Raw genomic sequence first — 27927 nt, 5'->3', positions numbered from 1 at the left:
TTCATTCACTTTGCATTTTGTTAATTGATAAAAATAAACTATTAACACTTCTATTTCTGAAAGCTTTCTTACTTTGCAGCATTTTTTTTACACCTGCCTAAAACTTTTGCACCTTTTCCATCTATTTAAAAAAAAAAACATCCCCAAAATGGTCATTTTTTTATCACCACATTATGTAATTAATAACTATTTAAAAGTGATTTTACATCTTTGTTGAACAAAAACTTTATATTGAATCCAGTTTAAATAGCTCTTAGGAATGGGATTGTAATGCCGCCGGTTCAAATCCCAAAACTGTGAGCCCGAGAGGAGGAAATCCCGGCAGCGTGAGGTAAGTACCTTAACCCTCCCCTGTCCCTCCCCTAACCCTTCTTTATGGTTGCCTAACCCTAACCTCCCTCCCTAGTCCCTAAACCTAACCCCCCTCCCCGCACCCTAACCCTCCCGGAGGGATGCCGAAACCCTAACCTTCCCCCGGGGGTACCTAACCCTAACCCCCCCTTCCCCCTAGCCTAACCCTAACCCTACCGCTGGTGTGCCTAACCCCAAGTCACCCCGGGGTGCCCTAAGCCAAACCCCCCTTCCCGCAGCTAAGAGGACGGGCACACTCGTACTGCTCGCGTTGTCCTGGATTCCAGCATTGGGATTATGACAGGCGTCGGTATCTTGACGCCTGTCATAAATCCATAGCCGGCATTCTACCTTGCGCCCGCCGGTCACGCAACTGCATACCAGCTCTTATTTACATGATTTGTTAATAAAAAAAATTGACAATGGAGACTTTTTTGAAAAAAGATTAGCCAGTTAAGTGGTTAAAATCTACTAGCCCCTTCTGTGGCCTAATACATCTATTTAGCTCATTTACTAATATATTTAGGTGCAAAATTTGCACTACACCAGCAACAATTAGTACAAGTTACAGAATAAAAACATGTATCTGTCTAGTGGAAGTTAGAGAATAAAAGCATTAATGTGTTTGGTTGCTATGTTGCACATAAATGCTGCCCTACTATGTTTGATTTATTTTACTCCTCTAGGTAGTACCTATGCCTGCTTTCATTGAGCATTCTGTGTTGATGATATTTATGGTCCCAGCTCTGGTCTAAGCTAAGATATGTAGCACTGAAATCTCCTGAATTCCGATCTGTCAATAACAACAAATACTGGCCATCTTCATCTGTAGACTTCAGTCAGAGCTATAAAACTTTTCTTAGTAGCTTGTATCAACATCATTTTATTTGTTACTCTTGTTTGATCAAAAGAAGCTTCAGTAAGTAATCCTCCCAACAACCTTAATGCTACTATATTACACAGCTACTCAATAAATCACCAATCTAACATTCCGAAAGCACGCCACTCCATGAATAAGTTCAAACACAAAGGTATTTATGGTAGCATATTGCTGGGTACACACACATTGTATCGATGAGTGATATATTGCAAATGCATCGGCAGGTGTGTACATGACATCGTTTACAGACATATCAGGTCGGCCTTGCAGCACAGTATATGCCTGATATGCATCTACATTGTGTGTATGGCGACCCATTGCCCGTCCATACACTTGCTACAGGAACCGCCAACACTGACATCTCAACTGCCCGCCCAGTTGTCATGTCAACCCAGACATATCAAGCAGCCGATTGGTAAGTGTGTATAACTTACCAATCGCAGCTCTGACAGCGAATCGGTCTGCACACTGATCCGCCGCCTAAATGTGTACCCAGCGGCATAAGAGCAACATCAATATTTCAGGCAAATTATAGCCCTTTATCCATGCTTAGTCGAAACATTGTTGTTGCTATTATGCTACAATAAACACTTTTGTGTTTAAATTTACTCAAGGAGTGCTGTGCTTTCTACATCCTATATATACATACATCTCTGGCACCTATTGATTTTTTATCTATCTAGATACATATTTTGCAGGGGTAAAAAAGCCACAAAATGAATTTATGTCAAGTCAGCATGAGCCTCCATGTGTTTAAAGAACCAATACAATTATTGTTATTTCCAACAAAAACAATAGACAGTCATCAAAAATGTCCTGGCACAGATTGATGAAGGATAGCATCTGCACACAGCATTTCTGGAAATGTAGGTCTTATGTTGGCAGCACAATATGTTCTTATGCAATAAAAGATAAGCAAACAACCAATCAGACCTTACTCTGGATATTGCATTGCATTATGTTGCCCAATAATTAATAATTGTATCCCTAGAGATGAGAGGTCAAGTACACATTTTCTTAAGAAGCAAAATAGTGGTGTTTTCACTGAAAAGTATTGTGCTGTTAGTGTGGCTGGGTAAGGACAGCTCCCTCCCCTACTTATCACACTGTTTCCCCCCATCATTCCCTCCTTTTTGTCTTTTTTTTTCCAGGTGTCAGATGGGGAACCTTCTAAAAGTCTTGTCTTATAACGACCTAGAACAGTGTCCCACTTTTTTCCTTGACTTTGAACGTGAGATCATTTTAATTTTTCCATGTTTATTTTTTATTTTCATTTATACTTTTAGTTTGTTTTATTTTGTGTCATCATGGAGCACTGCATTTTCTATTATGATGATTCATTTCATAATGTTGCATCAATTGTCTCATGTTACAGGCTAACATGGGTTACAAATAAAAAGCAAGGTGTCACACGTGGCACTACTAGATGGATTTATTTTTTTAACATGTCATTTTAATTTGGTTTGTGGAATTTAGTTGTTTTTCCTTGTTGGTGACAGATAAGGGAGTTTGTAAAATTAAACCTCCACAAGGAAATAGCATAAGGGGGTCCTTAGCAACCTGCAAATACAATGCAATAACTTGCATCTCTGTTTCTATTCTTTCAAAACTCCACAACATGGTCTTGCAGCCAATCTGCGATGGAATTGTAGCTCCCATGTGTACTCCACATGTACTCAGCATGAGCTACATGTGTAATACAAGCGCCACCTAATAAGCACCACTAAACATGTTAAATCACCTTTCACAAATGATTGTTGTTTTATAGCTCAATAACTTGCATATTGTGTAAACTGGTCACATGTTGTAACTCCAACACTCTGTGTCACTGAGGTCATAAGATGACCACACACATGTGTCAGTAAGTCGTATCATCCAACCATGTTACCAACATATCCAATAATGATCCTTTTTGATATATTAATTGGATTAGTATTGGTCATCATTATCATTGTGGGGCCATGCACACACTTCAACATTTACTGACTATAATAAGATTAATCCAGGAACCTTGAAACTGAGAGCATTAAAACTCAATTGTATTCAGCTTTATTAATAAATTAGCAAATAATAGCAGACCACAATCCCTTATACGTTTCCAGCTACACTAACTCTATTGTAAAACAGAGCCGCTAGCAGTTTGCAACAAAGGCAACAAAGAGCAAAACGAGCCACAACTATGTCGCAAACAGTGACCCCAATACGTTATTTTATATGTACAATAAAAGTGCTTAATCATAGGAAATGATCCCATCTGACCCTATAAGAGGTCACTAGTACCACAACAGAGACTTTACGCCCAGTAACTATTCTTAAGTAGGGCTAATTTAGAGTTTATTATATTCAGTAAAAAGATTATATCTGCATATCCATCTACATCAATATGTGTAGGAGTTGTCATAGTGTATGCAGAGGTAAAACAAAATATTATCAGACACCATTGGGAAAAACAACAACACCATATTGTTATAAAACATTTAAGAGTACTTACAGCCAGGCCAGGTTTTTAGATATGTCCCTATATGCGTATCTGTTGTGTAATCAGTGTGGAGCAGGGAATAAAACATGGGCTGTAGTAGGTACATGAGGAGAGGCTGGAATAACACTGTAGATGCAGTATGCAGTTACCTTCTACCTTACTTGGTGACTAACTTTGGGATTGTTTCTGTAAATTTGCTGCCTCCTTCAATATCTATGCCACTATTTTACAAACTTCATACACTTCTCATACACTTATTGTTCTTCTTTACAAAGGCCTGTACAGTTACTGCTAAAGCAGACCCTCATACAACTGATTTGTTAGGTCTGTGGCAATAGCCGTAGTCACTGTCTGACTGTGTTTGGGACTTACAGATGCTCAGCCCACGGAGGCAGAGACAGTAGTGTGGAATCAAGTCAACTCTGTCCTGGAAGAGGCCCAGGGGATACTGACCGAGCTGCAGTCATACCGGGGGGCTGGGCAGGAAATAAGACAGGTGAGCATCCCTTCCACACATAACTGTCACAATCTTTCACATGCTCACAATGGGGCCTATGCAGAGTTAGGAGCAAAGGAAAAAAAAGAAGCAGATGAGGAGCAAATTTGCACTTTGGCAAAACCATGTTTCACTGCAGAAGGCAAACAACAAATGAGCAGACAGATTAAGAGGGGCTGATTCTGACTCGGACACAATGGAGATCATACACAGAATCTGTGGTTTTTTTCCCCTACTGCTCATGCTTCTTTGTCCGAGGTTCTGCTTTGTGCATGCATGAAATTAGCAATCCTTAGTCACATGAATCTCCGTCCGTGTATGTTGGTGAGCGTTAATAGGTTAGCATGAAATGGGTGGCATCTGGGCAGGGAGTACTGAGTGGTACGGTAAAACTGATTTCCATAGGAATTTCATGGGGTTGCTATTGGCGACTCCTAGGTGTGTATTAAAATGTCATTGCATTGGTAATCCAACACGTTTTCAGACGGATAATTACCACCATGCATGGGGTTGGTGGAGATTCAGAAACTAATGATGACGGCATGGTAAGGGGTGTGCAATCGCGCCCAGGATATAGGGGTCTTTCTGGAGAAAGATAAGTTCCAGCCAATCAGCTCCTAACTTCATTTTTTAAACACCGCCTGTAAAGTGACAGTTAGGAGCTGATTGGCTGGAACTTATCTTTTTCCATTTTGTCTCTCTCCAGGGCACGGTAAGTCATCGCAGAGCGAGTGACAGGCAGTCAGCATTTGGGGGGTGATGATGGGGAGTGGTCGGAGAAGCGCAGGCGTGCCTGTCCGTTTGAACGCCGTTACATGGGCGTGCATAGATTAGCCATTGCAATGGCATACGCAGCTTGAGTACTCACTGCATGCAATGAAATTAGCAATTTCTAAGTAAGTTCAGGGCTGCTGTAATCCTGTGTAAGGGGATGATGGTACTTTATGTTACCGATGTATATGCAGTACTGCAAAGTATTACGGATGTGAGATAGCGGTAGTGGGTGGCAGTGGGCGTCTTTATGCTGGCAGTGCAACGGCATTGCGATAGCATTCATTAGCATATTTCAGCTGCGTGCGATTACGGAGCTGCGATTGCAATAGCGATCCTTAATGAATCAGGCCCATAGTTCCTACAGGAGCACATTTGCTTCCTTGTTTCTTGCTCTGCTCCTAACTCTACATGAGATCCAATATGACTACCTGCTATATAGAAATACACCCAAGGGTGGCAGGCAGCATATTTTTGCACAGGCTGTTTGCTGTTTGTATACAAACAGAACACAAACAATTATATAATGATATTTAAGGTGTTATTTATGCATATAATTTCTGAACACCTTAATTATAAATATACAAAAATGGGGTGGTTGTTTATATATTTTGAAAAATGAAGTAAAGACGTAAGCTGGGTACACACTGATAAATATATCTGTCCTATCTGTCTGGTGGAAAGGAAAATCTGGTCTGGCTTCCAGCAAATTTCTATTCGTATTTGCTCCCATACATTACCAGATTTTCCTTCCCACCAGACAGATTGGACAGATATATCTGTCCGTGTGTACCCAGCTTTACATTACATGGATTAGGTCTAGAACTGGCTGTCTCTTGTTATGCTCACTTCAGGGCTTATTCACACCATTATGTTTTAGTGCATTCTAGTGAAAGCACCACATTCTATTTAGCAGCAGCTTCGCAGGGTGTATGTGTCTGCAACTGATTTCTGTTCACAGACAAAGGGGTAGATTCAATTAGCCACAGATTCAATTAGGAGCTGCTAGGGAATATCTGCATTAAGTGCACCCTCTGATCCTTACCATGCCAGGTAATTCCATAGTTCCAAGTGGCAGGGCCGTAGCTAGGGTAGTGCTGCCGGTGCCATCGCACAGGGCACCACAGGTCAGGGGGTGCTGTTTGGGCCTGTCAAATTTCTGTTTATTATCATTCTCACTTGTAGCTTCCTCTTATTTCATCCCCAGCATCTCCTGGTCTCCCCTATCTCTTCCCTGGCCTTTCCCCATGAGGCCATTCCCCTTTTTTGGGTGCATTATGTCCCTTTGAAAAATGAGGGGGGCGCCAATGCTCTCTCTGGCACAGGGCACCAAAAAGTCTAGTTAGGGCTCTGCCAAGTGGTATCTTTGAGTTACCACACATGGAAATTGCAGAGTAATACTTCCTGGCGTTAAACCGGGGAGCTGCAGCCACACGGCGAGTCCCATGGCTAATTGAATCTGCCCATAGTGTAGAATCACAGGTAACAATTTATATACTCAATAGCTGGTCTTTTATGTTGCTTTTGGAAAATGACCTGTAATATGTTTTATTTTTTTGCCTTTCATTTTGCTTTCATGCATTCAAGACACTTGATGTATGGATAATATTGTAATCCCCTCTGTCTCTTATTGTTGTACTTAGGCAATCCAGAACCCATTGGATTTGCACTTGCAGGAGGAAGCATGGCGCTCCGTCTGTCCTCTGGTAGCCAAACTTAAGCGTTTCTATGAATTCTCCCTACGACTTGGTAATTTTGAACACATTTGACTATAAATAATTTGACTGTATTTGAAATGTATCAAAATTTGTTTACAAATTTTCTTGGTGCTACACTGGAAAATATATCTACTGAGTTACTGCCATATACAGTACAGTCAGTATCCTGCATAGCGTATGCTGTTCTAGTCATCCAGTACCTTCACAGCTACTACTAATACAAACATATAAACATTCCAGAATGTAAACACTTCCTATGGGGATGGGTCCGGGATGCCGGCGCTATCCCCTCCTATGGATGGCAAGTTCTATTTGTATGTTCTGCTTATAATTGATCCCTACAGAGAATGCACTGCACAGCCTCTTGGAAGCTCTCACATCGCCCCCATATGCTCCGACACAGCACCTGGAGAGAGAGCAGGCCCTGGCCAAACAGTTTGCTGAAATCCTGCACTTCACCCTCAGCTTTGATGAGCTCAAGGTAATAAATTATGAGCAAGCTGTAACTACAGTGTAATGTTTTCAGAAATGTAAAAAGGAATTATTAACTGTTTTGAGGGTTTTTTTCTGCCTTTTCAAGTTTTATTGTGTACTCCATCCCCCTCATTATCTATAGTTTTGGGCTATTATATAGTTTTAGTTCAACTGCATTCAATTAACCTCATGCTTTAAAATATGATAATTTAGCTTTGTGTGGAAATCCCGAAGTAAGACTTGTTCCCATAAAAATACTTACCTAGGGTCCAACATTCAAGCTGACTACTGGATTTCACATTGCTGCTATTGCTCCGTTCTCGCTGCCTGTGTGTTGTCTCTGGAAACCCTGCCCTTCTGCAAAAAGACAGTGTTACCAGGAGCAATTACACAGAATATGCCACCTTAACATTAAGAGAGATCCAGCAAAATAAGTGTAGCTAATCCAGTCCTATTACTATATTTAATATTTAATATATAAAGGACAAGTCCCCTTTTTTGTGGACAACAAAGACCAAGGGCCTAAGGCACTGATTCAGCTTCATACAGAATAGCTAAGCTGCTCGCAAGCAGCTTAGCTATTCCGTCTGTCCAGATACGGTAATGCAATAGGAGGCATCACACCTCCTGCTGCATCACGTATCCGAGCTGTGTTGTCCAACGCAGCATTAGATACTCTGCGGACCATCGCCGGCTAAGGTGACCCATGAGGTCACGCAGTCGGCTGTCGCAGCTGCGAGGAAGAGACCAGGAAATCTCCATCAGCCAACGGAGATCCTTGCCTCTCGGCGGTGACATGCCTGTTTCACAAAACTGAAGCCATCGCTGCCTCCTTCCCGCCCCCCAAAAGGCAGCAGACTGTAAATCACTGACAGTCTGCTGACAGTTTACGTGCGGGCTGGCAGACTCGTTCTGCACATGCGCAGAACGAGTCTGGCACCAGCGCAGATTCACTATTATCGGGAATCTGCGTTCACTGCTGAATTAGTCCCTAGGTATACACAATGCCGATGTTCACACAGTTGAGCAATTATTTGCTTCTGAGAATGTGCAAAATATGCTGAAAACCCCTGTGGTGCATGCGTTACCCTATTTGTACACACAAATACGCTGTTGCGTACGGGACTGCTGGTATCAGAGATGGCGACACAAAATCATGAGCAAACCTGGGTGGTGACTGGGAGATGGTCTGAAGTGCACGGAGAAAAAAGTCCATTGCATGGGCATGTTATGGGAGTGTTACAGGTGTGTCAGTGAAACCGACTGCTCTTCATATGCAGAGGCGCAGTCACAGAGGCCATGTTTAGATGGAGTTTAGACAGAGATACCGCACCTGCCTTAGGCTGGTGCAAGTGTCGATGGTGCACATGATGGTGGAGTGCCCAGAACCACTGGCGGTGTTGCAGCATGCACGGGCATATTCTGGCGCACACCAGTGCAGAAGGGGGAGGCTGAAACTAGCATTTGCATATTATTATCACCGCTGCGGCTCCGCAAAAAAAACCCGGCAACGACTGCATGCACCTCTGAATCAGGCCCTAAATGTCTATTTTGTAAATACCAATGTCTGATTATGATTTAACATTGGTTAGAAAACTTCTATCAGAGTATATTTAACATAACTTGCAAATGAAGAGTTTTCTCCTTACTGAGCAGGGGATGTGGTAATATGATGCCAGCAGGCTTAAAAAAAAGTATGTGCCAGTATCAGGCAGATGATGTGACTGAGGAACAGACCTATGCTGAGTACTGCATGCAATGCATTCTTGCCAACTCTTCCTGATTATAAGGGAGACTCCCTGAAATAGTAGCAATCTCCCTGACTCCCCGGAGAGTCTAGCAATCACCCTGATTGCACCTTCCCCCCATTATGTAGCTGTCATATAGGAAAACAGATATATACATTTAGTGTTAACTCCGGCGGCAGGTAGGGAGCCGGAGCTAGAGAGGTCAACCATATGCGCGTGTGCCGAAGGCGCGCGCGTGCCCGAAAAGGGGGCGTGGTCATGAAAAGGGGCATGTCTATAAGGCGCGTCCCCTTTTCGTCATACTTGGGGGCGTGCCCGGCGCTTACAGACATGCCGGGCAGCCCCCAAGCGCTGCAGAAAGGGAGAATAGATGCCGGGCGCATGCGCCCGGCGTCTATTCTCCGGCGGTGACCGGGACACCGCATGTTTCTCCACCCGCGGGACACTGCGTCCCGCGGGTGAGAACGGCACCCGCAGGCTGTGAGGGCAGGGCGCTTTTTGCCCTCCTCCTGGAGGGCAAGGTGCTTTTTGCCCACCAGAAGGAGGGCAGGGCGCCGCGTCCCGCTAAAACAGCCTAGCGGGAACGCTATACATTCAAATGGGATCATTAGTATAATTTCCCTGCATTGGTTATAAGGCACAATGATCCCTATGGCTACAGGCATTTTCTGAAAGTTATCAGTGTGTTTTCATCTACAAGTAGATCTTACTAACTGCTTTAGGGCTAATTTACATGTGGATGTAAATAAATTTTATGACACGTCTCCTAGATGTAGCAGTGCACGCCCACTTTACCACCGCGATCATAGGTGTTGCTTTCACAATCTCCCTGAAATTATTTTTCAAAAGTCGGATACTCTTCTCAGTCAAGTGAATCAAGTCGATAGATAAGTTATGAGGACACTTTTATTTAAAATTTCAGCCATTTTGTTTGTTTTGTAATTTCAAAAGAAAACAAGACCACAAAGTTAGCCATATCCTGTATATAATGTAATGTGGCTTCATACTTACAAGCAGACTGGAAATACTGTCGGATGTACTGTGCTGAGATCAGTTTCTATTTGTAACTGGTATACGTTTGTGAAACCACACTTAAGATCTGATTTAGAGGTGGCCACATGTTACAGCTCAAACGTAGGTGTAAACTAATAGCTAAAGATCATTTTTAGTTCTGCATGCACATAATACATGCAATTCAAATACATTGTATAGATGTGGCTACATAAAAATACACTCTAGAGCAGTGGCGTCCCTCCCCGCGGTGTCACCCAGGGCGGGGAGGGACGCCAAAAAAGGGGTGTCGCCTCGTGGGATGGGGGTGTGGCCTCACGGGACGGGGCTTGGCCTCGCGGCCCGAACCCTGTTGTCCCGTCCTTCTTACCGGTGGGGCCGTGGGGGAACTGTGCAGGAGGGGAGGTGCGGACTGCCTTGTGGTTGAAGTGCCAGCTCCCTCAAAAATGTCAGGAGCCGAGTGCTGCACTTAATACTACAGTGCAGCACCTGGCTCCTGTCACTGAGGGGGGAATCTGCACATTGGTGTCACCCCGCAGCGGGTGACTCCCTGGTGCGGCCCGCACCCCCCTTGTGACGCCACTGTTCTTGAGCTGGCCAGTGGCAAACGCAGGATTTCTAGAGGGGGGTTTCCAAATGCTGGATATTAGAGTGAGCTTGGCCAGTCCATGAAGAGGGTAGAATTAGCATTTAACCAGCTTTAATATGCGTCATACAAAGTATAGTGTGTGTCATAATTCCAGCATAGACAAGACCAGTGATCACAGTAAGCCATTATATGCGGCAGTAGGGCCATCCTGTCTGAGCTGAATGTTTTTATTTTAGATGTGGGCACAATTCCAGAGTATTGGAGCAAGTCCGGAAGTCTGGGAGCAGCAGAATAACCTAGCACTACCCTGGACATATATGTACATATTGGGCTCTATAGCAGCACATCCCTAACAGTGAATGTTTTCCAGATCTCCTAGTTGGTGCACAGGTTATTTATTACTGACTGATACATGTTAAAAGATCCACAGGTGGTGCTAATTATTTCATTTGTGATACTATGAAGAACATGCAGCACTAGTAAAATTACCTTACTATTTCTATTGTGGTCATGGTGTGGGCTAGGGAGGGGGGTTTCCAGGCAGACGGAAACCCCCCCTGCGTTTGCCTATGCTGGCTATACACTAACAGAGGTTCCCAAACTTTTTTGAATAGCGGCGCCCTAGTGCATCAGAATTGTTTTCACGGCACCTCTAAGCCAAAAGTTTGTTATTGAGAAATTCAGAAAAAAATGCAGTGAAGTAAATTGTGCTTATCTGTCATCCTTAGGGTCATTTATGTAGTGGAGGACAGTTGTGCTTCTGTTTGTCCACATATATACATTACTGTACATTGACCATAAATAATTAGATTTGGTGCTGGTCCACCAACCTGAGGCACTCCTGCAAGTGTCCAGGGTGCCACGGCACACAGTTTGGGAACCACTGCATTAGAACAATATTGTTCCAACCAGCCAACTAGTTAGCTGGTTGCAATGATAACATCGTCTAGTGTGTAGGAGCAAACGATAATAATTTGCTTGCTCCCACACGCTGAAAAACGGCAAACGGTTGGTCCAACTTGTTGGTCAAATCAAACCTGTTTGATTTTGCCCAACTAATTGTCTAGTGTAGGGGGAACTGAACGATAAGTAGATAGACACTGGCCGGCAGTGTCTGCCTACTTCACCACCATCTGCCTGGCTGTGCTGCCCCCATCAGCCTGGAAACCCTGTGTCTGGCAGCGGCTGAACAAGAGGAGAGGATCAGTGCTGCTGCTGCACAATCTCTCTTCAGGGGTGACTGGCTCACTCTTCTTGTGGTCAGTATCATTACACTAGGACACCTTCCCCAAGGCCCCACCTCCCCCTTGGCCCTATGATCAGTGTTATCCGCAGCTGGTACCAGGGAGGGGGCAGAGCTAACTGCAGCTAATCCACAGTGGTCCCGGAGGAGGCGGGAAACCCAGAGCTGGGAGTGCGTGCGGCCATGGGTTACTCCTTTTACTCTGCCCTCTCCAGCAGCAGCATCGGCACCTGCACTCTCCTGGTGGCTGCAGACCAGGTGTTATGCACAGGGGCATCTCTGCCCAGGACCCAGGTGAGAGGATTGGGGCTGCCGATAATGGGGTTTGTGTGGGTAAAAAGATGATGTAGTATGAGCAGGTGTCAGCTCACCCCCCAGATCTTTTACACCCTCCCAGGTGAAATGGAGGATGTGAGGCTACATCCACGCAGGGGACTTCTGCAGACCCCAGACAGCTGTGGGTTTCTTCAGCTTTAAAGCATACTATTTGAAGTGCTCACTTACTCGCCAGTTAGAATAAAGAATACCTTTTAAAAGGTTTGCAGTCTGTCCCTTAGGGTGAATGTCCAGTTGTCAGTTATACAGCTAAATTGTGTCTGTATAAGAGTCCTGCGCATCAGTTGGGTCTCAGCTGGTCCCATAGCTCATGACAGCCCCTGCTCTTGCCACGTTTTTGTGCAGCCTATTGCTGCTGACACAGTTATCTTTCAAAGGGGACCATTTATTAATATTCGCATTTGCAATGCGATCTTGTCACAATATCACGTTTATGATTGCATTGCAGTATGCAATCATAGCACCAGGATGCAGGGCCGCCATCAGGGGAGGACTGCCGGGACTGGAGTCCCGGGGCCGCACACATGGACATTGGGGGGGTGGTGGGCCCGCTCCTTCCACCCACCTGTTTTACCGCCCGTCCATCTGCTTCTACCGCCTTGTATTACAGGCAGTGGGGGGACCATGCCTGCTCCCACCACCTGCCCGTTCCGATAGTAACCGCTCATCTGTTCTTACCGCCGGTCTGGCGCAGAAAAATAAAGTTTTTTTCAGTTTAAGAGCCGGAGCGCGTGACGTCACTCCGCGCTGCGGATCCTCTCTTTCAACGGTGGGTCGTGACGTCACGCGCGCCGGCTTTCAGACAACAAGGGGTGCTGGCCGACAGAGAGACAGAAGGCATGCTGGCCGACAGAGAGACAGATGGGGTGCAGGCCGACAGAGAGACAGAAGGGGTGCAGGCCGACAGAGACACAGAAGGGGTGCTGGCCGACAGAGACACAGAAGGGGTGCTGGCCGACAAAGAGACAGAAGGCGTGCTGGCCGACAGAAAGACAGAAGGGGTGCAGGCCGACAGAGAGACAGAAGGAGTGCTGGCCGACAGAGACACAGAAGGGGTGCAGGCCGACAGAGAGACAGAAGGCGTGCTGGCCGACAGAGAGACAGAAGGGGTGCAGGCCGACAGAGAGACAGAAGGGTGCTGGCCGACAGAGACACAGAAGGGGTGCAGGCCGACAGAGAGACAGAAGGGGTGCTGGCCGACAGAGACACAGAAGGGGTGCTCGCCGACAAAGAGACAGAAGGCGTGCTGGCCGACAGAGAGACAGAAGGGGTGCTGGCCGACAGAGACACAGAAGGGGTGCTCGCCGACAAAGAGACAGAAGGGGTGCTGGCCCACAGAGAGACAGAAGGGGTGCTGGCCGACAGAGACAGAAGGGTGCTGGCCGACAGAGACACAGAAGGGGTGCTGGCCAACAGAGAGACAGAAGGGGTGCTGGCCGACAGAGACAGAAGGGGTGCAGGCCGACAGAGACACAGAAGGGGTGCAGGCCGACAGAGAGACAGAAGGGGTGCTGGCCGACAGAGACACAGAAGGGGTGCTGGCCGACAAAGAGACAGAAGTGGTGCTGGCCGACAGAGACAGAAGGGATGCAGGCCGACAGAGAGACAGAAGGGGTGCAGGTCGACAGAGACACAGAAGGGGTGCTGGTCGACAGAGACACAGAAGGGGTACTGCCGACAGAGACAGAAGGGTGCTGGCCGACAGAGACACAGAAGGGGTGCTGGCCGACAGAGAGACAGAAGGGGTGCTGGCCGACAGAGACAGAAGGGGTGCAGGCCGACAGAGAGACAGAAGGGGTGCAGGCCGACAGAGAGACAGAAGGGGTGTTGGTCGACAGAGACACAGAAGGGGTGCTGGCCGACAGAGACAGAAGGGGTGCAGGCCGACAGAGAGACAGAAGGGGTGCTGGCCGACAGAGAGACAGAAGTGGTGCTGGCCGACAGAGACAGAAGGGATGCAGGCCGACAGAGAGACAGAAGGGGTGCTGGCCGACAGAGACAGAAGGGATGCAGGCCGACAGAGACACAGAAGGGGTGCTGGTCAACAGAGACACAGAAGGGGTGCTGGCCGACAGAGAGACAGAAGGGGTGCTGGCTGACAGAGACACAGAAGGGGTGCTGGCTGATAGAGAGACAGAAGGGGTGCTGGCCGACAGAGACACAGAAGGGGTGCTGGCCGACAGAGACAGAAGGGGTGCTGGCCGACAGAGAGACAGAAGGGGTGCTGGCCGACAGAGACAGAAGGGATGCAGGCCGACCGAGACACAGAAGGGGTGCTGGTCAACAGAGACACAGAAGGGGTGCTGGCCGACAGAGAGACAGAAGGGGTGCTGGTCGATAGAGACACAGAAGGGGTGCTGGCCGACAGAGAGACAGAAGGGGTGCAGGCCGACAGGGAGACAGAAGGGGTGCAGGCCGACAGAGAGACAGAAGGGGTGCTGGCCGACAGAGACAGAAGGGGTGCTGGCCGACAGAGAGACAGAAGGAATGCTGGCCGACAGAGAGACAGAAGGGGTGCTGGCCGACAGAGAGACAGAAGGGGTACTGGCCGACAGAGAGACAGAAGGAATGCTGGCCGACAGAGACACAGAAGGGGTGCTGGCCGACAGAGAGACAGAAGGAATGCTGGCCGACAGAGACACAGAAGGGGTGCTGGCCGACAGAGAGACAGAAGTGGTGCTGGCCGACAGAGACAGAAGGAATGCTGGCCGACAGAGAGACTGAAGGGGTGCTGGCCGACAGAGACACAGAAGGGGTGCTGGCCGACAGAGAGACAGAAGGGGTGCTGGCCGACAGATAGACAGAAGGGGTGCTGGCCGACAGAGAGACAGAAGTGTTTCTGGGGGGGGGGGGGGTGCGTGAGAGGCCTGTCTATATTTTTAGTCCCGGGACCCACAATTTGTGATGGCAGCCCTGTGGGATGTATTAATAAGAATCTGCAGGGACAGGGGCTCCGAAAAGAGCCCGCCCCTGCGATGTGCTCGGAGTCGAGCTACTGCATCAGCGGTCTCGTCACTCCTGTGCAGGGGATCCTGCGCATGTGCTGTCTATTGACCACTCATGCACAGTGGCCACTGCCACTCTGGTACCTCTACCCATAGGAAACAGCACCTATCAGAGTACCCTCCATAATTCATTCAGGGGATACCAAATATTTGCGGGTATCCCCCAAAAACAGGTGTTTTGGGGGAATATTCTGCAAATATTTAATGATAAATAGGCCCCAAAATCACTGTGCAATAACTATTCTCGGTGGGACTTTGAACAAAAGTGGCAGAAAACATTCTAATTATGTGACAACTGTTTGTGCTGATAGAAGCTCTGCTACAGCCTACTCATCAGGAACACTAGTTGTGGAGCACAGTTTTATTAAAATAAATAGACATATCAAAGTTATTTTTTTTAGATTCCAGAGCAAATACATAATCGGGGTGCAATTTTCCAGTTTGGCAAAATCACATTGCAAACAAGTTGGGAAGGGGACACTTTCAAGGGGCTGATTCAATTACCTGTGAGCTACCACCTGAATGACTACTGGCTGGATATGCCTCTTTATCTGCTTTCCGCTCACAGACTGGAAGCAGAAATCAGCTACCATAATTGTGCGTATATGCGCAGCGTAAGCGGTCAGTGGCAGCTCACGTGTGATTGTATCTGTCCTTTAATTGTAGAGTAAAGATAAAGCAGCCCAGTATTGTGTCCGACATGCAAAAGCAGACCGTATTTTCTCTGCATGCACAATATCTTTGCTTCAAAACATAGCTTTCCCATCTGCAAATATTCACCCTTTATCAGAATTTCCTAAATAAGGCTCATGTGACTGGAGGAAGATGCACTGTATTTTGAGACACTAATTTCCTACGGGTCTCAGGCCCATACTGACTTTGCTGAAGTAGTATGAAACCAGCTGAGACTGGTTTCATTTTATGACCAGGGGACCCAAATCTGTAGGTTTCCACGTTATAGTTGGCCAGACCAACCTGGCATAGCCTGTTGCTGATGTTACAGAAGGGACCACATATGTTGTCCCTGTGTTTTGCTGGTGTAACCAGCTAGCCTATAATACCGGTGCTGGTTACATTCTTGATGTGAAGGGGTTACTTTTTTTTTTTTACATGGTAAAGATGTGTGTTGGTGCTGTCCTCATCATCAAGCATGTATCTGTACAGCAGACAGAGGGCAGGATGCACTAAGCATCGCATATGCAATGTACATCCTGTCTCTCTTTGGGTACATACGGCGGTTGATTATATATGTACCTAGAATATCACAAAGGACGACTCTCCCGATAAGAGCTGTCCTTTGCAATCCCCCGGCTAGAGGGACTTCCGGGTTTAACACCCAGAAGTCTCTCTGGTGTCCTTCTGCGCATGCGCAGAAGCAGAAGGCCGACAGCCGCGGGGGGTGATGGGAGGGATCTGTTTGGATCCCTCTCAGTAGGAGCGTCCCGGAAAGAAGCCCATAGGCTTCTACTGGGTAACACCACCTTCAGGTGGCATTACCCACCGGGATGAAGCTGCTTTGTACATATGGGGTAAAACTGAATTTTGGGGGGTTTTACCACATTTCCCCCTTTAGTACATCTCGCCCAATGAGTAGATAAACCTAAGAGGTGTATCTAGAGATGCTACCAAGTTTGACTAGGCTGCATCGCATCACATCTGCAGGGGCGTGCTACACTTACAAGTGCACACCCTTAATGTATTCATCTAGCACTTCCATGTCACCGACTCTTCTCTACAGGTGTAAAAGGTCAAAAGTTATTAAAAACTGTAAATGTGACCACATTTTACTGCATCCACGCAGACTGGCAAAGCAGATTATTACTGGGCCATGCTCCAAATCTAAATCAGACTCTTATTGTGCTGAATTGGATGGATATGGACTTGGGTTACCCATTTAATTACAATGCTGTAGTATTAGTACAAGGACATTTTAAATGTAATCCACAGGAGTTTCACTCAGATTTTTGGTCAGCAGTATAAAAGAAACATGGTTTATTTCTACTTTTCCTCAGATGACAAATCCCGCAATCCAAAATGACTTTAGTTACTACAGACGAACTGTGAGTCGCAACCGGCTGAACAATTTCCAGGTAATGTCTTATTCTGGATAATTACTCCAACCCAGTTGTGTTATTGGTTCTAAGGGTTTAACTCTATCTCTCAGGTGGATCCAGACTGTGATGTAAACAATGAAATGGCCAATCGCATGTCTTTGTTCTACGCAGATGCTACACCTATGTTGAAAACACTGAGCAATGCAACCACTAAGTTTGTGTCTGAGGTAAGAGTAATGGGTTGTGAAGAAAGCATCTATTAAGAGACCTAGTGGTAACTGGGGGAACATGTACATGTTGTGTGCCGAGTGTGAGTAATCTGCCAGTCTAACAAACTGTGGTGGGTACTGTATACTTCAGATAAAGCACTGGAGGGTGTATGATACTTTGAACACATGGTTATGACATTGTGCGCTTAGTGACCTCAATATCTCTGCAGAACAAGTCTTTGCCTATTGAGGACACCACGGACTGCCTGAGCACCATGGCAGGTGTGTGCAGAGTCATGTTGGAGACTCCGTAAGTACTGTATTACCACCTGTAAACCATCCTCTCTTACCCTGAAATTCTAATCCAAAGCTGTTTTCTTTGAGCATCCATTGGCTCAGTGAGGCCTACATATGCAAAAGTGTCACATCTAATATGGAGTTATGGCTAGATATATACAGACACTAATTCCACCATAATGCCATAGAAGAAGAGGACCACCATGGCTAAATATGACCCTAAATGCAAAGAACATACTTTCAATCAAAATAAAAGTAAAATGTACACCTCACAGCACTAACATAAATGTGCACATACTTACAGGCATACACTGTACAGACAGACAAAGCATGATACATTGCTACTACCAGGTCACAGTTCTACAGTTATGCCATCCCACCTCCGGTATCATCTGATAGGCTGGACTATCAGACAATAATGGAGGCTTACAACTACAGTCCGCAGGGATAAAGGGATGAGTACATGGTGTGTAGGCTAAGAGCAGTCATTTACTTATTTATGTAGAGCACACATAGAGTATAAAGTGCTTAGTGTGCTGTATGCTTCAGCGATAGAACAAACTGGCAGCAATTATGACCTAGGGTGAGATGGTTGTTTGAGTTTGGAAATAAAACATGAATTTTGTTTAAACTGTGTGACAAGGTAGATAAGTAGGCAGTATAAATTAGGGAGGTTAAGTGGTGGTTCTGGAATATGCTAAGAATGCTTGTCCGAAGATGTAAGCTTTCAGGGAATGTTTTAAGGTTTGTAGGCTAGAGCACAGGTTCTCAAACTCGGTCCTCAGGACTCCAAACAGTGCATGTTTTCCAGGTCTCCTCACAGAATCACAAGTTAAATAATTAGCTCCACCTGTGGATCTTTTAAAATGTGTCAGTGAGTAATTAATACACCTGTGCACCTGCTGGGTGACCTGGAAAATGTGAACTGTATGGGGTCCTGAGGACCAAGTTTGAGAATCACTGGGCTAGGGGAAATTATCTTTGTGCAAGGGAGAATGTTCCACAGAATGGGTACAGCCAGGGCCGTAACTAGGGTAGTGCGGCCAGTGCCATGGCACAGGGCACCGCAGGGCAGGGAGCGCTGTTTGGGCCTGTCAATTTTCCTGTTTATCGTCATTCTCACTTGTAGCTTCCTCTTCTTTTATCCCCAGCATCTCCTGTCCTCCCCTATCTCTTCCCTGGCCCTTCCCCATGAAACCATGGCCCTTTTTCAGGTGCACTATCTTATGTCCCTATTTAAAATAATGGGGGGGTGTCTATGCTCTCTCTGACACAAGGCACCAAAAAGTCTAGTTACGGCTCTGGGTGCAGCCTCACAAAGGTTCTGTGGGATGGAATGGAAGCAAAATGATTCGGAATCGGTGCTGAATAGCCGCCGGTTCAAATACTGATAGTGGAATGCCGAATGGTGCAGAATCCCGACAGACACAGATAAGGACCCTAAACCTCCCCTCTCCCCTCCACTAACCCTCCTTTAGTGGTGCCTAACCTTAACCTCCCCAGGGGGTGCCTAACCCTAACCTACCCCCAGCGGTGCCTAACCCCCTATCCCACACCCTAAGCCTAACCCTCCCGGGGGGGTGCCTAACCCTAAACTCCCCCCAGTGGTGCCTAACCCCCCCTTCCTGTAGCCTAACCCACGCATGGGGATGCCGAAACCTAATCTCCCCCCAGGGGTGCCTAACCCCCCATCCATGGCTAACTGCACATACATACCGACGTTCGGCATTCTGGTGGTTGGGATGCCTATGCCAGTATCTCGATGTCCTTGGGGTATTGGCATAATGTCGGGCAGCGGGATTACGGCAGCGGGATTTTGACTGCCGGCATCTCGTCCGCCATCATGTAAAATGCATCCCGAGTTAATCTGGGTGAAATATGCAGGTCTTGTGCTGAGTCAAGTTAGGGAGTATTTTAAGAAGAAAATAGATTAATGTTGGTGTATTATTTTTTTATGGCCTTGTATATTAGTAGTAGTAGTATTGTATATTGGATTCGGTAAATACAGGCAGCTCGTGAACTGACAGTGCGGAGCAGCAGAAAAATAAAATTTTGCTATGGTAATTACTTTAGCTGCAAAATTACTTATGTTTACTTATTTACAAATCTACTTATTTACAAATTTACCTATGTTCTCCGGATTTATCAAACACTGTATTGGCCCATGTTCCTGACTGTCTTTTCTGCTATTTCATCTATGTTGTCCTCTCACGACCTCAAACACAATCGTTCAAAAACTGAGCTAAAAACTGGAGTGTTGGGAATGAAAGCCTTACTGAAGACAATCAAATAGGTTGTAAGAGGAAAGAAAGCATGTGGGGTGAGTGTAGGCAAGTCACTTAAGAAGCATCAAGTGTCAATGAAGCTGAGAGATGGGACAGTAATTTGGGATTTGTTTTCAGAATGGGAGTAAGCCCTGATCCATGGAAAGATATCAGTAGGGAGAGAGATTACAGATTTTAGTTAAGTTTGAGATGAGTACAGGGCTTGACTGATTTGTGAGGGTATGGGATTAAAAGGAAAGTTAATAGAGTATGAAGATAAGAAGAGAGATACTTAATCTTCATTTGTGGGATCAAATGAAAAGAATGTGCCAGAGGGTTCAGGGATGGAACTGAAAAGGTTTCTGGCCGAGGAAGAAGATACTATTTCATGTCTGATGATATCAATCTTGTCACAGATGGTAGTTGGTGGGGAAGGGTGACATCGAGGCCGATGTGGACTGTGAAAAGTAGCTGGTACCATTTGATAAATGGCTGTTGCTACTGTTTGGCTAAGATGTGGTACTGCCATATCATGAAAGTAGAAATTGGGGAGAGAAGTGGAGAGTTGTTGCTAATTAATAGAACTGAGAATTCTGCAGATATGAGGAAGTTTGGTAGAGCTTGTCACCCATGACAATAGTGGAGATGTCAGAAGAAAATAAATGAGGGAGCCAGGCAGAGAAATGTTCAAGTAACTTTTGTTGTGGCCCATGGGAGTGGTAAAGAACAGCAACATGCAGAGAAAAAGGTTTCATAATTCCGATATCATGTATGTGAACATTAGTGATAAGACAGTTAGCCGATCTGTGATTGTGCAGGAGTAAACCAACCCCCACCTCCTTGTCTGCCTACAAGCCTGGGGGTGATATGGAGTCCACTGTGTGAAAGGGCTGCTGATTGTGTGACACATGCTTCTGTTACTGCCAGCAGGTTGAGGTAGTTAGAGACGAAGAGGAATCAATGACAAGATTCTCCCCTCTTGTCACACTGCTTTAGTGAAAGGGAATGTGCGTGTGCATATTGTGTGTGTGTGTATTATATGTGTGTGTATACAACTGAATAAAATGTGATAAACTGAGGTAATAGGTACTTCATGCTGTGTCACAATACAACATGTCAGTCCCCAAGTACTATAGGTTTATTTTCCATTTTTAAATATTTAAATTTTGTGGTCTTAAATGATCTCTAAGAGACTGTGGAAGCGCGCTACAGCCTGATTTGCTACTTTATGCTAACTTAAATATCTGCTGTCTTCATGAGTATGGTCCAGTGTTAATTTTGCCAAGGATTTTAAATTTAGTTTCAGTCTTAGTGTATTATTTTAAATTGTAGTTGGTTTAAAGTCACATTTTAGTCTTCGTTTTTTGCTTTATTTTAGTCAAGATTTAGTCAGTTGACCTCCGTTTTCATATTATTCTGATTTTAGTCATCATTTTTGCAAACAGTTTACTGATACTGTAATGGATTTTACTGAAGTACTTTCCTCTAAAATTCCCCTGAGAACTTGCAGTCAACATACCTTTACCTATGTGTTTAGTAACCTAGGCTCAGTAGGCTGAGTGAGAATGTTACATACTGACTTACTGTAGTACTTCTCTCATATATCATATACAAATTAATGCCTTAAGTTTGTTAGACCAAGTGCAATACACAGTCATATTTCCTTCACACAGGTCATATATATTTTCTGCTAATATCTAGAACACATACTTATTCTTTCAAAATTTAAAACAACCCTACTTCAAAAATAGAAAGTAGTATATGTAGTATACGTGCTAATTGTGACAAGGATTTTAAATGTAGTTTTCGCTTATTTAAATTTGAACAGATTTTGTTGTAACTTTCGTTATTAAAACATTTATATTATTGTTATTGTTGCAATTTAGTCCTCAGAAAAAAATGTTGTCTCCGATTTTAGTAAAAATTTTCGTCAACAAAATTAATACTGCTATGGTCAAACCACCCACTGTTCCTCTGTCCACACCTGCGACTGTCATTAGTATCGGCACTTACACCACCGTCAGAACAGGCGTCCCTTCTCTATATACATGGCTAACACCCAAAAACGCCCATTTCACAAACAGAGTGATCCAGCCATGCACGGAGAGGACCGTACTCTTGCGTATCCTCCATTAAAGCACGTCTGCTTTTGGACTTGCATCCGACTCAGAATCAAGCCCTAAATAACAAAATATTTTGTAATCTTTCACCAAAACAAAGAATCTAATGCCTATTTCTATTATTTTCTTACCGCAGTGGCTACCGCAGCCGTTTCACCAGCACTGAAACACTGCTGTTCTGCATGCGAGTGATGGTCGGCGTTATCATTCTGTATGATCACGTGCATCCGGTTGGAGCATTTGCAAAAACCTCCAAAATCGATGTGAGTATGCAACTTGTAAGGTCCATGTAGAATGAAATGTTCGTGTAACACATGTCAGTTAGGCAGGCCTGAAATATATATATATATGTATTTGTACATCAGATTTTGTTTTTAACTTAGAAACTAAAAACTATAGATTTTCACACCATGCCCACAATATGGCACCAGCTCTCTGCTACTGATCATGTAACCCTGTCCCGGAGTGGATGTGCAGGGTCTCCAAAAGATTGTTTGTTTGTTTTTTTAACTTCACACTGTTTCACATATTCCTAAATTAGTAGACTGCTCCTGGGTGTGTGAAATGTTTTCCAGTGGCAGCTGAGAATTTGGAGAACCATAGAATACATTGATGGTGGGGGTCACATGATAACTATATCATGCTGTTTATACAGATAGCTGCAAAAAAACAATGGAAAGTGCTGTGGCTTATATGACTGTAAATGCAGTTGAATATAATATGTCCTTACCAGGGCCGGCTCCAGGGGACGGAGTACCCTGTGCCGGCCCCCTCCAGAGCGCCCTATCTTTGCATGCAACCAAAATTGGGGGCGTGGCCTAATTACCATAGGCCACGCCCCCCTGCGTGGCATTATTAGTAGGCGTGTCCGCCTCCAAATAACGTCAGGCTGGGGGGAGCCTCACTAGCTGTGCTTCCCCCAGCCTTCTCCCATCACCACGCGCATGCACGCAGCATCCATTCAGAGTCTCCAGGGTCCGGCACAGCTGCAGCGGTGGGGGTCCCCAACCTCCCGATTTAACCACCCGTGGGCCACTTCGGCCAACGGGCGGAACAGCGGAACAGTAATGTCCCTCTGAAATCGGGATGTTGAGGAGGGGTACGCCCTCTATGGGTGGTGCCCCTGTGCGACCGCTCAGGTCGAACACCCCTAGAGCCAGCCCTGATCCTTACAGTGTATGTCAGATGTCTCTCACAACCTCCTCGTCTGGTACCTACATCCAGGGCCGCCATCAGGGGGGGACTGCCGGTACTATAGTCCCGGGCCCCGGCAGAGAGGGGGCCCGGCCGGCAGCAGAGTGCATAAGGACTAGCGGTATTTTGAAGTTGGTGCCAGCAGCGAGTTAGCTGGTGAACCGGAAGCCAATCAGGAGCGCCCGCAGCGGCGGCTCCTGATTGGCTGCCAGTTTGCGAGTTTTATTGGCTCGCGTCTGGCACCAAATCGAAATGCCGCTAGTCCTTATGCACTCTGCTGCCGGCCGGGCCCCCTCTCTGTCTGGGACTTGGGGTGAGTGTAAGCAGCAACGAGGAGCAGCAGCATCATGGCAACCACCTGCCTGTGAGCAGCATCATGGCAACCACCTGCCTGTGAGGAGAGGCTGGCCGAAAGAGAGCAGCTGAGGGAAGGGGGAGCAGCAGCGGCGGGGAAGAGGCTATCTACAGCCGACGCCCATGCCATATGAAGTTAAGAGAAAGTGCCCCTCTCGGGCAGGAGAGGCTGCGGGGGATCCCACTTCCCATCCAGTTATTCCTGCTACAGATACCAGGTACCGAGACTCCCATTGTCACACCTTCACTTTGCTCTCAATCTCTCAGCCTGCACCCTCACCCTTCACCCTGTACCCTCAGCCTGCACTCTCACCCTGCACCCTGTACTCTCACCCTTCACCCTCAGCCTGCACTCTCACCCTGTACCCTCAGCCTGCACTCTCACCCTGCACCCTCACCCTGTACCCTCAGCCTGCACTCTCACCCTTCACCTTCAGCCTGCACTCTCACCCTCAGCCTGTACCCTCAGCCTGCACTCTCACCCTGCACCCTTCACCCTGTACTCTCACCCTTCACCCTCAGCCTGCACTCTCACCCTGTACCCTCAGCCTGCACTCTCACCCTGCACCCTCACCCTGTACCCTCAGCCTGCACTCTCACCCTTCACCCTCAGCCTGCACTCTCACCCTGCACCCTTCACCCTCAGCCTGTACCCTCACCCTGTACCCTTCACCCTGTACCCTTCACCCTGCACTCTCACCCTGTACCCTTCACCCTCACCCTGCACCCTCAGCCTGCACTCTCACCCTGCACCCTTCACCCTCAGCCTGCACTCTCACCCTGCACCCTCACCCTGTACCCTCACCCTCACCCTTCACCCTCAGCCTGCACTCTCACCCTTTACCCTTCACCCTCACCCTGCACTCTCAGCCTGCACTCTCACCCTGTACCCTCACCCTTCACCCTCACCCTGTACCCTCAGCCTGCACTCTCACCCTGTACCCTCAGCCTGGACTCTCACCCTTCACCTTCAGCCTGCACCCTCAGCCTGCACCCTCAGCCTGCACTCTCACCCTGCACTCTTCACCCTTCACCCTGCACTCTCACCCTCACCTTACTCCCACACCTTTCTCTAAACTGGTTTACCCACCATTGATGCCATACCTCCACTGTAGCTCCACCCACATTCACAGCAACACCCACCTCTGACAAACTGTCCCCCCACCCGCCCAAAGTAAGGGGCCCTGTCTGTTTTGACAGTCTGGGGCCCCACAATTTCTGATGGCAGCCCTGCCTACATCCAATTTGCCTTCAATTTAAACATGTAAATGATGGTGTTTTCATTTATTAATTAGTGTTTACTTTAAACTGTTAAAGGATGTGAGTTAGTGAAGTTTCATATTCTTATGGAACAGGTAATACAAAAACTAGGAATTTGACAGCATGCAAGTATGTAGGAAGGGCCAAGCTTTATTTGATTCTCAGTACCATCTTCACCATGTTTCTTGCTACTGCACATACTGTCCTATAAAATGATAGATATGAAGGAAAATATTCCGTCTAGTCATAGATAGTATATGCAGTATATATTTATAATTTTGATACATTTGTTGCGTGTAGGTGACAGGTCCACTTTAACCAAGTCATCCAAGGGCTGTGAAATTTATTTATTTATTTTGTTATTACCAGTTATTTATATAGCGCACACATATTCTGCATATTCCACAATTATCTGTATGTAACAGTTCTGCTCTTATTTGTAGATGAAAGGCTGCATCAAGGTGCTGAAAGACCAACCATCAACAAGCACAGAAGGGCTGCTAAATGCTCTCAGGTATGCAAAAGTGTGTTATATAATACCATAGGTGGGAGCAATAAAGGCAATATGCTCAGTAACACCATCTCTGCTTTTTCTCAGATATACAACCCGTCACCTCCATGATGACACCACATCCAAGCAGATCAGAGCTCTTCTCCAATGAGTTATTGTCAGTGTATCCCCAGCACCATAACTGTGTGAGACAGAAGACTAGGCCACTGTGTCTAATAGAGTGGGTGCCTTGACTCTGCATATTACTTTTCTGTAGCAACAGTTTTACATATCACTGTGCAACAGATTTACAGTGATTCCTGGTCACATAACTTCCATGCGGTGTCTGCAAAGGGTTATGTGTATGTTAGGGATCAGCAAGTTTCACTGCTCTGTAAAGGTCCAGGTATATTATTGGTGTACACAGCCTCATAAAGTAACTACTCCTCTATAGTCCTCCATTACGGAACAGAGTTATATGTTTGTTCAGCGTTGTTCTTCAGCTTCCCGTGTATATTACATCTCTGCAGGGTCCGCTTACCATTCTGAACATCCTGCTCCCTCCCTAGTAAGGTGCACCTCTTCTAACAGATCTATCCCTACTATTGCCATTGATAACAACAGTTCAAAGATGGTAGCCCTGAATTCAACAAAAATAGAAGGTGTACGAGTGCTGGACACATATTATTATAAATAGCGCTGTATGAACAGTTGTTTATATACTCTTACAAGCACATTGTGTCCAGTGCTTATGGTATAATACTGGATATGCAGGTTGTTGACAGTGTTCATCTATAAACCTGGCTGAGACTCAACCAAATACAAATATGCACAAACATGCATCAGCAGGTAGTATAGATGATTATGCCATCACTCGGCCTGGTGTAACATATATGTGTTTGTATATATAATGTCATACAATGTAGTGTACCCATAGTGGAGATGTTACATTAGGAGAATGAATGATACATGGAAACTGCACATGGCCTCTGACTAGACTCAGTATTTCACGAGACACCTTATCATTTAGTTGTCTCTGCAATTATTCCTCTTATAAATCTGTGTCAATAAAATTTCCTGTTCTGATTAATGTCTGTTGAAATGAATACTCTTCTAATCTACCAAGCAAACACAGACCAGCAGGGGGCAGCGTAACACGTACATAGGAGTATGACAAAGGTATTGCTCTGTTGGGTATGTCATATGTCAAACATGTTTTTTGGGTGCTGCGTGCAGCCCACTTTCACTTCTGACTTTTAATTACATTCAGTTCTGAACCTTTTAAATGGTTACATATTTTATGAGGAAGTCCTATTATTTAGCAGTTCTCAAACATATTTTTGCTGGATTTATTTAAATTGGGCTTAATACAGTATATTAACATCATTCTAGTTTGACATGCCGGCTACATGTAATTAAAAATATTACTTTCTAAAACTTTTAAATTATAATGTCAAACCTATCAATCCAAATCCACAAACATATAGTAGGATGGACTTCTCGGTAATGAAATACAAATTCAAAAGTCATTTGCTATGTATAGATTCCTTAATATGCATTGGCGGATTAACAGTTCCAGTAGCCCTGAGCAATCTAAAAATATTAGAATACACAGCAACCCTTACATCAAAAGTGTCCTTATTATGTAATGCTGCCCATCATTACACGATGCGGGGGACGACGGCACGATTACGACGCCGTCGTCTCCCACGGGGTGAATTGCATACACTGAACGTTCAGACGTTCAGTGTATGCAGATCAATCATCCCCGAACATGGCAACCTGACGGCGGTCGTCAAACTGACCGTCATGTTCAGGCAATGATTGATGTTAAAAACGACCAGCGGGCGCGTGCATCACTGGTTGTTTTTAACCTTCTACTGCCCGATTTGCGGGCGATTACCAAGCGATGGAGCGATAACGTTATCGCTCCATCGCTAGGTATAATCGCCTAGTGGATGGGCAGCTTAACACGACAAACTTTACACAAAAAGTCACAAAAATATTTACCAAACTTCATTAAAATATAAATAACTACTTGTGCCAGGCAAAAACATACAACTGGTCACCTGATGCTGTGAACGTGCAGCTTCAGTGATACAGAAGAGTGACAGGAAGGCGATAGGAAGGTGAGGATACAAGTAATGACATATAACTAATGACATAAAAGTACCAACATTTGGTAGTTTCAGTTAGAAAAGTAAACACAGCAGAAGCCAAATTTTTACGGGAAAATATGTATACATCACAATGCAATTCAATTATTCATGAATTTTAGAATATATTTTATTATTCTTACAACAGTAAATATTATATACCTGTGTGCAGATATGAACTAAGCAGACTTATTTAAGTGTTCTCTATATAAATCTGGCCAAACATAAAAAAAAGTTATCATTGGTTGTAAAGACAAAAAACAAATGTTTCTGAATGTTTCATACTTGTAAGGAAGTCTTCAGCTAGAAACCCTGTTTAGTCAGTCTGATAACCTGTCAAAACAAGAGCACTTAAAAGTTAATATGGAAAATATGCAGCTCTGCAAGACGTACAATAGAAGGGAAAGTTTAAGAATTGTGGATTTGAT

The 27927-nt window shown here is 45.5% G+C and overlaps 1 protein-coding gene across 4 annotated transcripts in view; it reads left to right on the top strand.

Moving 5' to 3' along the window:
* The window catches only part of LOC148514712 (CYFIP-related Rac1 interactor A-like), a 71836-nt gene extending 45403 nt beyond the window's left edge, over positions 1-26433 (top strand). For 3 of the 4 annotated variants that reach the window (XM_088481026.1, XM_088481028.1, XM_088481027.1), the window contains 9 exons: positions 4085-4206; positions 6621-6726; positions 7040-7176; positions 17114-17191; positions 17266-17382; positions 17595-17674; positions 22182-22308; positions 25297-25367; positions 25452-26433. In XM_088481026.1, coding sequence (XP_088337152.1) covers positions 4085-4206; positions 6621-6726; positions 7040-7176; positions 17114-17191; positions 17266-17382; positions 17595-17674; positions 22182-22308; positions 25297-25367; positions 25452-25515 — 902 coding nt within the window. In that variant the 3' untranslated portion in view covers positions 25516-26433. Of the gene's footprint in view, positions 1-2382; positions 2463-4084; positions 4207-6620; positions 6727-7039; positions 7177-17113; positions 17192-17265; positions 17383-17594; positions 17675-22181; positions 22309-25296; positions 25368-25451 lie in introns of all 4 variants that reach the window. The other variant, XM_088481025.1, reaches the window with a different exon arrangement.
* The last annotated feature ends 1494 nt before the right edge of the window (positions 26434-27927 follow it).

The sequence above is a fragment of the Taudactylus pleione genome, unplaced genomic scaffold (genome assembly GCF_031769625.1).
Source record: "Taudactylus pleione unplaced genomic scaffold, aTauple2 ptg000260l, whole genome shotgun sequence".
NCBI lineage: Eukaryota > Metazoa > Chordata > Amphibia > Anura > Myobatrachidae > Taudactylus > Taudactylus pleione.
Note: the sequence above shows the minus strand (reverse complement) of the source record. Positions and strands in the feature narration are given on the sequence as shown.